General features: G+C 45.3%; 1 protein-coding gene across 1 annotated transcript; it reads right to left on the bottom strand.

Moving 5' to 3' along the window:
* LOC137299627 (trafficking kinesin-binding protein 1-like) lies at window positions 1-13,666 on the bottom strand. The gene is made up of 5 exons (XM_067968524.1): window positions 13,262-13,666; window positions 6,662-6,758; window positions 3,814-3,925; window positions 2,423-2,536; window positions 1-931 (listed from the first exon to the last, which is right to left on the bottom strand). Exons 1-4 carry the CDS (start codon window positions 13,508-13,510, stop codon window positions 2,425-2,427), a joined length of 570 nt encoding a protein of 189 aa, XP_067824625.1. The 5' UTR covers window positions 13,511-13,666; the 3' UTR covers window positions 1-931; window positions 2,423-2,424.
* Between the last annotated feature and the right edge of the window lie 142 nt (window positions 13,667-13,808).

The following is a 13,808-nucleotide window of genomic DNA, read 5'->3' as shown; positions in this document are numbered from 1 at the left end:
TAGAGCTGTGTAAATATTTTATTCCAACATATAAAATATACAAATTACTTCACTACATTATTGATGTTTAACTTATTTTAGGTTACATTTTCTTTCTTTGTCTTAAAAATAAAATATTTCTAAAAACAGTGCAATTTTCCTTTTCATAGCCTTTCCAAAGAGAATTGTCACTCCATGCAGGGTTGCCAACTCTGGTTGGACATATTCCTGGAGGCTTCATCACACGACCTCTCGCCTCCAACTGCCCTGCTCGGTCAAACTCCCTTTCTTTCCCCCATCTCCAATATTTTTTACAACTAATAAACAAGAGTGTTCAAAGGCAATGATGAAATCACTTTTTTTAATGCCCCTGTGATTTTTATCTTCTGGGTTTTTTGCTCACCGCAGTGTCCAGGAAATTAATCTTTAATTCCAGGGGGCGCCAGGACAATCCTGAAGGGTTGGCAACCCCCAGCTCCATGGCATTGGGCGGCAGGCTTCAGTATTTAGCACTTTCTGACCAGGCCTGATCGTAACCAACAGCAACAACAAGTTCTCGGAGTTATGCTGCTTCTCAGGGGAGGGGGGGCCCAGGGACAGAGTAAACATTCCAGGTTTTGAGCAGTGTATCTAGAAATTTCTAAAATGTAAAGTACTTTGAGTCTAAAGGAGCAACAGGCTTTAATTTGGGCCAAAGTCTTAACCTAAAGGATTCGCTACTTCAGCATTTTTTCAGCAGCCGTATTTGTCCGTCATATTTAGAATTTTAAATGAAAATGCAGATTATTATGTTTCTAATCTCACTCCCGCCCTGTGGGGCTGAAGTCCGTTTTGGGCAGCAAGTGCAAAAGGGCGATGGTGAAGCAATTTTTTTTTAAGAAGCACATTTTTTCGTAGCAAACTGGTGACGAAGCATTTTTTTTGTCCTTGTGATCCAGTCCGTGTGCCGATCCTGAAAATAAAACAAAGAGCCTTTAAGTCATAGAATCATACAGCGCAGAAGGAGGCCATTCGACCCACCTTGCCTGTGCCGGCTCTCTGAAAGAGCGATCCAATTAGTCCCCATTCCCCCTTGCTCTTTCCCCATAGCCCTGCAAATTTTTCTTTTCAAGTATTTATCCAATTCCCTTTTGAGAGTTGCTATTGAATCTGCTTCCACCGCCCTTTCAGGCAGCGCATTCCAGAGTGACAGAATATGCAGGACTTTTGAAAGCAAAATATGTATACTGGATAAACTTCACAAGAGCTCCGTGTGACCAGGATCCAACAATGTGAACTGGGGAAAGCCGCTTGTCTACCTGTTTTTGACCAATTGAGGGATCTCCATGATACCCATCTGATCTACAAACAGTGAAAGCAACGGGAGAGGGGATCATCCCAGTGGTTCAATGGGAAAGTGTGGTACAGATCAGGAAGGTTCTAAGTTTGATCCCTGGCCTACACTGCGTCAACTGACATTTTTAAAAGTTCATTCTCGGGATATGGGCATCGCTGGCAAGGTTGGCATTTATTGCCCATCCCCAGTTGCCCCTTGAGAAGGTGGTGGTGGGCCTTCTTCTTGAACCGCTGCAGTCCGTGTGGTGAAGGTTCTCCCACAGTGCTGTTAGTTAGGGAGCTCCAGGATTTTGACCCAGCGACAATGAAGGAACGGCCCAAATGTGCCCAAGTCGGGATGGTGTGTGACTTGGAGGGGAACGTGCAGGTGGTGTTGTTCCCATGCACCTGATGCCCTTGTCCTTTTAGGTGGTAGGGGTCGCAGGTTTGGGAGGTGCTGTCGAAGAAGCCTTGGCGAGTTGCTGCAGTGCATCCTGTGGATGGTACACACTGCAGCCATGGTGCGCCGGTGGTGGTGGGAGTGAATGTTTAGGGTGGTGGATGGGGTGCCAATCAAGCGGGCTGCTTTGTCCAGGATGGTGTCGAGCTTCTTGAGTGTTGTTGGAGCTGCACTCATCCAGGCAAGTGGAGAGTATTCCAGCACACTCCTGACTTGTACGTTGTAGATGGTGGAAAGGCTTTGGGGAGTCAGGAAGTGAGTCACTCGCTGCAGAATACCCAGCCTCTGACCTGCTACGGTGGAACTGTATTTAAAGTGGCCAGATTCTTTAAGGCCACAAAGATTAACACAGTCTGAGAAGCAATCATCGTCTAATTGCTGTAAATCCTGAGATCAATCAGAATATTTGTATTAAATCGTGAGGTCATTCAGAGTCTAATTGATGTAAATCCTGACGTCAATCAGAGTTTAATTGTTGTTTGGCGAGGAAAGTTTGCAGATCAGCAGGGGCTTTTAAATTTCCAGCTCCAGGTCAGGAAAAGAGCAGCAAGAAATGATTGGCTTTCTTATTGTTTTGACGCTAATATGACACCTGAAGTGTGATGGACACTCGGAACTCTTCTATAACTATTCTTAGAAAGGACCATTGATGGCCATGGTGACACTCACCCTTAACCATACAGTGATATGAGATACACTACAGTGAGAACAATCCAGCCGGTGTGGGCTCCATTCACTCTACTTGCTTGGCTGCACAGCTGCAGTTGGGATCTGCACCGTGCTCTGTAAGAAAGAAAATTATTTTAGTAAGTCTTTCAATTTTTTTTTGCTGAGATGTGAGCAGGTTATTTAACTCAAAGTACAACTGTAGGAAGAAGACACAAAGGGAATTAAAAAAAACAACAGCAAGTCTCAAGTGAGATTGGGAGAAATCTTTCCCCATAGAAGTGTCACTAAAAGTAGCTGAGATTACATAATTAACTTCATTTAAAGGCGTTGCATGTATATACCATTAAGATCAGGGTTGAATATACAGAGACATACAGGACCACTGGGGTTTATCTGACCAGTGGCAGAAATATATTACTTGATATCTCACATACCTCTGCCTAATCAAACTCCAGGTCATAGAAGCTTAAAGCCATTCGGCCCATCGTGTCAGTGCTAGCTCTTTGAAAGAGCTATCCAATTTGTCCCACTCCCCCGATCTTTCCCCAGAGCCCTGCAAATTTTACCTTTTAAGTATCTATTCAATTCCCTTTTGAAATCTGCTTCCACCGCCCTTTCAGGCAGTGCATTCTAACTCCATCACTTGAATTTGCTGATACATTCAGCCCGCAGTACCTCCCTAGGTAAAGTATTCCACAAATTCACCGCCCTTTTTGTAGAGTAGTTAAATATAGTTAAATCTTTTCACCATCCCTCTTGTAGGATCTGTGGCTTGTTAAATATAGTGATCTTTCTCTTGTCCATGTTCTTGAATCTGTGCCTTTGTTACTCTAGACTCAACTATTCCAATGCTCCCCCGGCCGGCCTCCCACCTTCCACCCTCCGTAAACTTGAGTTCATCCAAAACTCTGCTGCCCCGTATCCTAACTCGCACCAAGTCCCGTTCACCCATCACCCCCTGAGCTCGCTGACCTACATTGGCTCCCAGTCCGGCAACACCTCGATTTTAAAATTCCCATCCTTGTCTTCAAATCCCTCCATGGCCTCGTCCCTCCCTATCTCTGTGACCTCCTCCAGCCCTACAACCCTCTGAGATCTCTGCGTTCCTCCAATTCTGGCCTCTTGCGCATCCCCAATTTCCATCGCTCCACCATTGGCGGCCGTGCCTTCAGCTGCCTAGGCCCCAAGCTCTGGAATTCCCTCCCTAAACCTCTCCGCCTCTCTCTCCTCCTTTAAGACGCTCCTTAAAACCTACCTCTTTGACCAAGCTTTTGGTCACCTGTCCTAATATCTCCTTATGTGGCTTGATGTTTGATAATGCTCCTGTGAAGCGTCTTGGGACGTTTTACAACGTTAAAGGCACTGTAACAATACAAGTTGTTGTGACTCACTTGTCCTGCTGACACTGATTTAAATCTTGCCTCGTCCTCTTCAGGTGATTGTTAGTTGTGGCGACGTTCGTTTCACATTCGTTGAATTGCTGTTGCCATTTCTGTACCGCAGCTAATGAACACAAACATCTCCATTAAAACAGTGATAAGAAACGAGACAAGTAAAGAGACTGGGTGGAGTTGAGTGTCTTTCACCTCTGGGACATGGGTTCAGATCTAACCTGGACAATGGGTCTTCTCCCTGTTGGCTCCAAGGGTCCTACATGAAATGAATTTGTCTGTCTCATCTCAGGTTTTGGTAGCTTTGTTGCCCACAAGATATAACATCCCTTAAATTGATAAACTCTCTCAGCGAGATTATGAGGATTGTTGTCATGTAAATGGCGATGCCAGACTGGTGCATTAGGGGCATCTTTTGGGGTTGAAACATGTTGAAAGTACGGTGTAGAGGGAGCTTTACTTTGTGTCTAACCCGTGCTGTACCTGCCCTGGGAGTGTTTGATCGGACAGTGTAGAGGGAGCTTTACTCTGTATCTAACCTGTGCTGTACCTGCCCTGGGAGTGTTTGATGGGACAGTGTAGAGGGAGCTTTACTCTGTATCTAACCTGTGCTGTACCTGCCCTGGGAGTGTTTGATGGGACAGTGTAGAGTGAGCTTTACTTTGTGTCTAACCTGTGCTGTACCTGCCCTGGGAGTGTTTGATGGGACAGTGTAGAGGGAGCTTTACTCTATATCTAACCTGTGCTGTACCTGCCCTGGGAGTGTTTGATGGGACAGTGTAGAGGGAGCTTTACTCTGTATCTAACCCGTGCTGTAGCCGTCCTGGGAGTGTTTGATGTTGAGATTGGGCCCCTGATATACAAAATTTAAAAAGTGACCAACTGTTTCTGCTGTAACTCAAAACTGTAAAGATGAACACAAAAAATGAACCAAATTACTGTCCATCCCAATTCCAATTCTCGTCTAAGCCAAGAGCTTGAAGTAGAAACTACAGAGCCATTGGAGCAACAATGAATCACTAGGAAGAATGATGTACTTTATGGGATGTGACAATCGAGGTGAAAGTTGTGAATTGAGCAGCTCCATAAGAATCAATGATTTGCTTCAATAGCTGGGGAAAGTGGGCCTTCAGGAAAGGAGGGATTGAAGCAGTGAAATTTCCTGGGCCAGCAGGGGGAGAGAGACTGCTCAGTCTGTCACCAACCAGGCGCTCACCATCGCTGCCCAAAAAACACTTCAATGCTCAGGTTTGTCCAACGTAACGTTCACACTTCACATGCCCATTGGAGTTGTTACAGGGTCAAGCACCGCATTAGGGGGTCTGGTATCTGAAGCCACCATTTTCAGGATGTGATAGACCATATCATTCAACAACTAGTCATTAAAATTGTAACAACAACAACAACAACAACAACAACAACTCGCATTTATATAGTGCCTTTAACGTAGCAAATCATCCCAAGGTGCTTCACAGGAGCGATTATCAAACAAAATTTGACACCGAGCCGCATAAGGAGATATTAGGACAGGTGACCAAAAGCTTGGTCAAAGTGGTAGGTTTTAAGGAGTGTCTTAAATGAGGAGAGAGAGGCGGAGAGGTTTAGGGAGGGAATTCCAGAGCTTAGGGCCCAGGCAGCTGAAGGCACGGCCGCCAATGGTGAGGCGATTAAAATCGGGGATGTGCAAGAGGCCAGAACTGGAGGAGCGCAGAGATCTCGGAGGGTTGTAGGGCTGGAGGAGGTTATAGAGATAAGGAGGGGCGAGGCCACGGAGGGATTTGAAAACAAGGATGAGAATTTTAAAATTGAGGCATTGCCGGACTGGGAGCCAATGTAGGTCAGCGAGCACAGGGGTGATGGGTGAACGGGACTTGGTATGAGTTAGGATTCGGGCAGCAGGGTTTTGGATGAGCTCAAGTTTCTGAAGGGTGGAAGATGGGAGACTGGCCAGGAGAGCATTGGAATAGTCAAGTCTAGAGGTAACAAAGGCATGGATGAGGGTTTCAGCAGCAGATAGGCTGAGGCAGGGGCGGAGATGGGCGATATTACAGTGGTGGAAGTGGACAGTTTTGGTGATGGAGCGGATATGGGATCATATAAGTCAAATAACAGTAAAGGTAGCCAATAGGATTGGTGTAGTATCTATGAAGATAGGACCAATGAGTGGCTGTTGGACTGTGGGAGGCACTGTAGCCCAGTCCCATCCTGGCCTCATTCAATAAAGAAAGAAATTTCATTTATATAGCGCCTTTCACAACCTCAGGGCGTCCAAAAAGCACTTCACAGCCAATGAAGTACTTTTGAAGTGTAGTCACTGTTGTGATGTAGGAAATGCGGCAGCCAATTTGCAAGCAGCAAGATCCCACAAACAGCAATGTGATAATGACCAAATAATTTGTTTTAGTGATGTTGGTTGAGGGATAAATATCGTCCCCTGCTCTTCTTTGAAATATTGCCATGGGATCTTTTACATCCATCTGTTAGGGGAGACAAGGCATCAGTTTAACATCTCATCCAAAAGACAGCACCTCCTCAGTACTGGCACCAGGCATGTTAACCTAGATTTTGTATTCAGGTCACTGGAGTAAGACTTGAACTCACAACCTTCTGATTTAGAGGCAAGAGAACTACCCACTGAGCCAACTATACACATGCACTGCCAGCAGGGGGTCACTGAATGGCAATCAGGAGTATGAATTTGGGATGAATTTCGAGGGGTGGGAAGAAGGGGGAAGCCCGAGCTCCAACAGGTGGCACCATGATTCCTCTACATTTGTATAAAGGAAGATTCCGGTTTATTCCCAGGAAGTCAATCCTACACGATTGTGGAATGATAAACGCCTCTAACCTTTCAGTTGCTCTTGTTCATTGTTCAGGTTGGTATTGAGGAGTTCAAGATCTTTTAGCTTCTTCTCTAATGTGACAATGTTCCCACTCAGGGCAACCTGGAAAAAAAATATATACGTCACAAGTAGTTTGTGAATTTTTGTGCTTATCAAGGTTCATTGCTGAGAGATGAAACACTTCCTCATTTTGGGCGCTCATTGTTAGCACCAAACGGTTTGGTACAGCACAGGTTAGATACAGAGTAAATCTCTCTCCACACTGTCCTATCAAACACTCCCAGGGCAGGTACAGCACGGGTTAGATACAGAGTAAATCTCTCTCCACACTGTCCTATCAAACACTCCCAGGGCAGGTACAGCACGGGTTAGATACAGAGTAAAGCTCCCTCTACACTGTCCCATCAAACACTCCCAGGGCAGGTACAGGGTTAGATACAGAGTAAAGCTCCCTCTACACTGTCCCATCAAACACTCCCAGGGCAGGTACAGGGTTAGATACAGAGTAAAGCTCCCTCTACACTATCTGAACAATGTCTCAGCCCTAACCTTAACATCCACTACTTTTCCATTTCCTACACTAGCCATTCTGTGCTGTGGGCTTGGTGACCACAGAGAATTGGGTTGAGTCTGGCCAATCAACATTGACCTTTAAAACCAGCAGACAGAGGAGAATTTCACCCATCGGTCTGGGCTGGACTTGAAGCCCGGTTCCAGCACAGAGTTCCACCCAGTCTTTCCAGAATTGTTTTTGTTTTGGTATTTTTAAGAAAAATGGAAAGGAAAGAAAGACTTGAATTTATATAGCACATTTCACAACCTCAGGACGTCCCAAAGCGCTTTACAGCCAGTGAAGTACTTTTGAAGTGTAGTCACTGTTGTAATGTAGGAAACAGAGAGGCCAATTTGCGCACAGCAAGATCCCACAAACAGCAACGTGATAATGACCAGATAATCTGTTTTTTAGTGATGTTGGTTGAAAGATAAATATCGGCCCCAGGACACCGGGGAGAACTCACCTGCTCTCCCTCATAATAATGGCGTGGGACCCTTTACGTCCACTTGAGAGGGCAGACAGGGCCTTGATTTAACGTCTCATCCAAAAGGCGGCACCTCTGACAGTGCAGCATTCTCTCAGTGCTACACCAGGAGTGTCAGCTTAGATTTTGTGCTCAAGTCTCTAATGTGGGATTTAAACCCACAACCATCGGACTCAGAATTGTTGCCCACAGAGCCACAGCTGACACCTAGTTGCCCCTCCCTCCCCAACACTAGTCCAGATCCTGACAAAAGAATGAGTTAACCCGTTTTGGTGAGTAATCCATGTTTCTCTGCCTGGAGAGACAGAAACCGAATTGATCTGAACCCAGTCGGGGTCCTGAGTAGATAGATTCATTTCTCGTTTTAAGTAGGGCAAAGACCAAAAGCAAGTCATAGCGTTACCAGTGTGATCAAAGGGTTTCAACAAAAATAAAACCACACCAATGCAGTTAGGCAGCAAGTCTGACTGGAAAATCATGTTGCAGTTGTGAGTGTTTTTGTTTTTAGAGCTTGTAATTTGAGCTTGTTTTAATGAACTGCGTCCATGGTATCGAGCCATGGCAAAGAATAATACTGTGTGGGATGGAGGGGGTCTAAAATTCAATATAAATTATAACCTTTTCCTCCTTCCTTACTAGGGGTTGCCAACTCTCCAGGATAGCCCTGGAGACTCCAGGAATTCAAAACTGGTCTCCAAGGGCTGTTTGATGGACAAGAATCATCAAATCAGGGAATGAAGAGCTGACTCACTTTCCCATTGGCGGGGCACCAGGAGGATGGACGTGTCGGGTGACCAAAGGCAGAAGCACGTGGGGACGGGACGGTTGGAGGCAGGAAGTCAAGTGATGAAACCTCCGTCCAGAGTTGGCAACCCCCTATTCTGCACATAGCTTTTTAAAAGGCCCCACCGTATGTGGCACTGAGCTAACACGGATCAGGAAATTCCCAGGTTTCAGCCCCTCCCACCCCTAGTCTACAGTTGAGACACTATTAATGGCCACCGTTCCCCTGAGTTAGGGAGAGTAATAAAATCAACCCAGGGGTTCCTGCTCCTGATCTTTACCCAGGGACCTCTGCTGGAAAGAGCAGGTAGGTGTAGATTGCCCCCATGCCCACCGATGCCCCCGTACCCATGTGCCCCTGGTGCCCTCTGCTCCATGCCCCCGGTGCCCCCATGCTCACCCATGCCCACCCCCCCCACCCCCCCATTCGATACAATCCAAGACTTACCTGAACTCTTACCCTTTCATATCCTCTTCCTTGCTCTGCTCCGGTCTGACTGAGGTCAGCCTGTCAATCAGGCCGGCCTGTCGGACGGCAAACCAACAAAAAAAATTGTAAGGGTGTCCGGCAAACCCGTACTTCCGGGTCTCCATCCGCGTTTCGACCCCCACCCCGCCTCCGCCTCCTTCCCGGCTCCGGGTCAAAATCCTGGCCAAGGTAATTGGCAAAAGAACCAGAGGGGAGATGAGGAGAATTTTTTTTAATGCAGTGAGTTGTTATGATCGGGATTGCGCTGCCTGAAAGGGCGGAGGAAGCAGATTCAGTAATAACTTTCAAAAGGCGTCACGTGAGTAACTATAGGAGGACCTGTTGTGCACCTACTGTTAAAATTGGCGCCAGATGCCCATCAGGAGCGGGAATCGAGGCTGATTTTTTTTTAACCCTCTTCAGAACCCCTAGAGCAGGAAGACTAATTGTTGTTTTGCTCTTGACTTGACCTAGGCTGAGATGAGCTAAGTCAGCACAGGCTGGGGATTACATCAAATTACATAGAATGTACAGCACAGAAACAGGCCATTCGGCCCAAAAGGTCCATGCTGGTGTTTATGCTCCACTCGAGCCTCCTCCCAACCCTCTTGATCTAACTCGATCAGCATAGCCTTCTATTCCTTTCTCCCTCATGTGTTTATCTCGCTTCCTCTTAAAGGCATCCACACTATTCGCCTCAACTACTCCTTGTGGTAACGAGTTCCACATTCTCACCACTCTCTGGGTAAAGAGCGATTGAAGCTGAAACTTTTCAGTGTTGCGTTGCTCAGATTCACACTGTGTCAATAAAGTGGTCAACACTGTTATTTATGTTTATGTTTTTAAAAAATTCATTCTTGGGTTGTGGCCATCGCTGGCAAGCCCGGCATTTATTGCCCATCCCTCGCTCTCCTTTCACAACTGAAGGGCTTGCTAGACTACTTCAGAGGGCAGTTAAGATTCAACCACGTTGGTGTAGGGACTGGAGCCAAATATAAGCCGGACCGAGTAAGAACAGCAGGCTTCCTTCCCTAAAAAGAAAGACTTTTTAAAAATTTGTTCAAGGGATGTGTGCATCACTGGCGAGGCCGGCATTTATTGCCCATCCCTAATTGCCCTTGAGAAGGTGGTGGTGAGCCGCCCTCTTGAACCGCTGCAGTCCGTGTGGGATTTACTTGCATTTATATATCGACTTTCACAACCTCAAGGCGTGAAAGGCGGTATAAAAGTATTCTTTTGAAGTTTAGTCACTGTGGTAATGCAGGAAACTAATGGACACTAAAGGATATCAATGAACCAGTTGGGTTTTTTCGACAACCTGACAGCTTCACAGTCACTTTTACTGAGATAAGGACTTGCACAACACTAGGTTATAGTCCCAACAGTTTTCATAGAATCATAGAATCATAGAAGTTTACAACATGAAAACAGGCCCTTCGGCCCAACATGTCCATGTCGCCCAGTTTATACCACTAAGCTAGTCCCAATTGCCTGCACTTGGCCCATATCCCTCTATACCCATCTTACCCATGTAACTGTCCAAATGCTTTTTAAAAGACAAAATTGTACCCGCCTCTACTACTGCCTCTGGCAGTTCGTTCCAGACACTCACCACCCTTTGAGTGAAAAAATTGCCCCTCTGGACCCTTTTGTATCTCTCCCCTCTCACCTTAAATCTATGCCCCCTCGTTATAGACTCCCCTACCTTTGGGAAAAGATTTTGACTATCGACCTTATCTATGCCCCTCATTATTTTATAGACTTCTATAAGATCACCCCTTAACCTCCTACTCTCCAGGGAAAAAAGTCTCAGTTTATCCAACCTCTCCCTATAAGTCAAACCATCAAGTCCCGGTAGCATCCTAGTAAATCTTTTCTGCACTCTTTCTAGTTTAATAATATCCTTTCTATAATAGGGTGACCAGAACTGTACACAGTATTCCAAGTGTGGCCTTACTAATGTCTTGTACAACTTCAACAAGACATCCCAACTCCTGTATTCAATGTTCTGACCAATGAAACCAAGCATGCTGAATGCCTTCTTCACCACCCTATCCACCTGTGACTCCACTTTCAAGGAGCTATGAATCTGTACTCCTAGATCTCTTTGTTCTATAACTCTCCCCAATGCCCTACCATTAACGGAGTAGGTCCTGGCCCGATTCGATCTACCAAAATGCATCACCTCACATTTATCTAAATTAAACTCCATCTGCCATTCATCGGCCCACTGGCCCAATTTATCAAGATCCCGTTGCAATCCTAGATAACCTTCTTCACTGTCCACAATGCCACCAATCTTGGTGTCATCTGCAAACTTACTAACCATGCCTCCTAAATTCTCATCCAAATCATTAATATAAATAACAAATAACAGCGGACCCAGCACCGATCCCTGAGGCACACCGCTGGTCACAGGCCTCCAGTTTGAAAAACAACCCTCTACAACCACCCTCTGTCTTCTGTCGTCAAGCCAATTTTGTATCCAATTGGCTACCTCACCTTGGATCCTGTTAGATTTAACCTTATGTAACAACCTACCATGCGGTACCTTGTCAAAGGCTTTGCTAAAGTCCATGTAGACCACGTCTACTGCACAGCCCTCATCTATCTTCTTGGTTACCCCTTCGAAAAACTCAATCAAATTCGTGAGACATGATTTTCCTCTCACAAAACCATGCTGACTGTTCCTAATCAGTCCCTGCCTCTCCAAATGCCTGTAGATCCTGTCTCTCAGAATACCCTCTAACAACTTACCCACTACAGATGTCAGGCTCACCGGTCTGTAGTTCCCAGGCTTTTCCCTGCCGCCCTTCTTAAACAAAGGCACAACATTTGCTACCCTCCAATCTTCAGGCACCTCACCTGTAGCTGTCGATGATTCAAATATCTCTGCTAGGGGACCCGCAATTTCCTCCCTAACCTCCCATAACGTCCTGGGATACATTTCATCAGGTCCCGGAGATTTATCTAACTTGATGCGCGTTAAGACTTCCAGCACCTCCCCCTCTGTAATATGTACACTCCTCAAGACATCACTATTTATTTCCCCAAGTTCCCTAACATCCATGCCTTTTTATTTTAAATCACAAGCTTTCGGAGCTTTCCTCCTTCGTCAGGTGAGTGAAGGGTTCTAAAAACGCACAGCATATATAATCAGAGGACAATGCCTGGTGATTACAGATAATCTTTCCAACTGCCCCCTATCACACTGTGGAAAATTATAAAGACCACATTAATGTAGAAATACGTGAACAGTTACTTGACCATAAAAAAAGAGAAAAGCATGATGGGTATTTGACCAATGTTAACTCCTTGACTCCCATACATAGGGTAGTTACAATTTCACACACACACACAGAAAGACACAATTGTCTTTGGTACGTTGATAATTAAGTTGGCTGTCCAGGTGCTTGGTACTGTCTGGCCTCCCCCCCTCCCCCCGTTCAGATAAGGGTATTGCTGGCTTATAATATAATGAGAATACAGTTTCTTGACAGGCCATGTAGCCTTGATTCTGACTTCAGCCCTACTGATTAACCAGCTTGTAATTTAGGGAGGTAGTGTTCTCTCATGCCTGTGAAGCCTAGTGCCTAAACAGGAATGAGCTACGGATGTCAGAGGGTGGGTTCCCTATTTTTGATTGACTAACCACTTGAACCAATGAGAGTGTACATGTACGCCCATAGTCAATGATAGACAGACATTACTGAATTAAGTGTATAAAAGATAACTGCTTTCTTTGTTCGAAGAAGACGTAGCCTCAACCATTGTTTGAGGTACACTTCCAACTTGTACAAGTTTCTTAATAAATTCTTACTTGTCTGAAAATAAGTGTTTGGAGTTAATGCATTGTGTATAATAGGTAATTAAGTTTTCGACAACACCTCGGCTGGGAGACGATCACAGCAATCAAAGGTGTCGTTGGTGTTCAGACAGGTTAGCCACGGAGAACATAACATCCCAGTATACTGAAGACTATCGACACTTTTACTGAGACCAGCTTTTTATTTCCCAGATGTTTTTTAAAACTGAATTCAAATTCTTAAGCTGCCCTGGTGGGAGTTGAACTCCCGTTCACTCTGGATTAATTATTCCAGGTCTCTAGGTTACTAGTCCAGTAACATAACCACTTCACTACTGAACGTATGTGTTATGTACTTGCAAATAAAATGAACAAAAATTGACTTTTTCACAGAGCCTCCGAGTTTTACTAAAGAGCTGCTTCACTTTTAGCAACAAATATCATCCCTTAAAGGGCTTCCTTTACTAGAATCAATAACACACGGACTGTCGATGGTTTTACTACTCACCGATTGAGCCTGGCAGTTGTTTAATAAGGACTGGCTCTCCCCCCGTGCCTGCTCACATTCATTTAACATAGACGTTTCGTTTTGCAGTCGCTTTTCACACTGTTTCAGCTCGAGGACAGGGTCCGAGTTCATCACATACACAAACGAAGACAAAAAAATCAAAGCCACCAGGCTCAGTAAACCGACCAAATATTTTAAAATACAATCTCTGCGTCCTGAGGAACCCATCGTACTGTCAGATTTATTCATCTAGAATGGCCCCGCCTGATCCACACAGCACCGGTCCCTGTACCTACTCTGCACTAGCTGTACTACACCAGGCTGCCTTCGTATTGAAACGTTTCTACTTATCAGAAAATCACTCTCATCATCATAAATCTTCAAACCCCCCCCCCCACAGAACAACATTTACTGGAAATCACATGATTCAAACCATTTCAGTTTGTGGCAGCAAGCCAGCCCCTGCAGGGTTACGAACTTTTCTCACTGAAATCTCTTGCTTACTTTGACTTATTAGGTGACTCACACTTCAGAATTTAAGAATTTT

The sequence above is a fragment of the Heptranchias perlo genome, chromosome 29 (assembly GCF_035084215.1).
Source record: "Heptranchias perlo isolate sHepPer1 chromosome 29, sHepPer1.hap1, whole genome shotgun sequence".
In the NCBI taxonomy this organism is placed as follows: domain Eukaryota; kingdom Metazoa; phylum Chordata; class Chondrichthyes; order Hexanchiformes; family Hexanchidae; genus Heptranchias; species Heptranchias perlo.
This window is presented reverse-complemented; position numbering and strand designations above follow the sequence as displayed.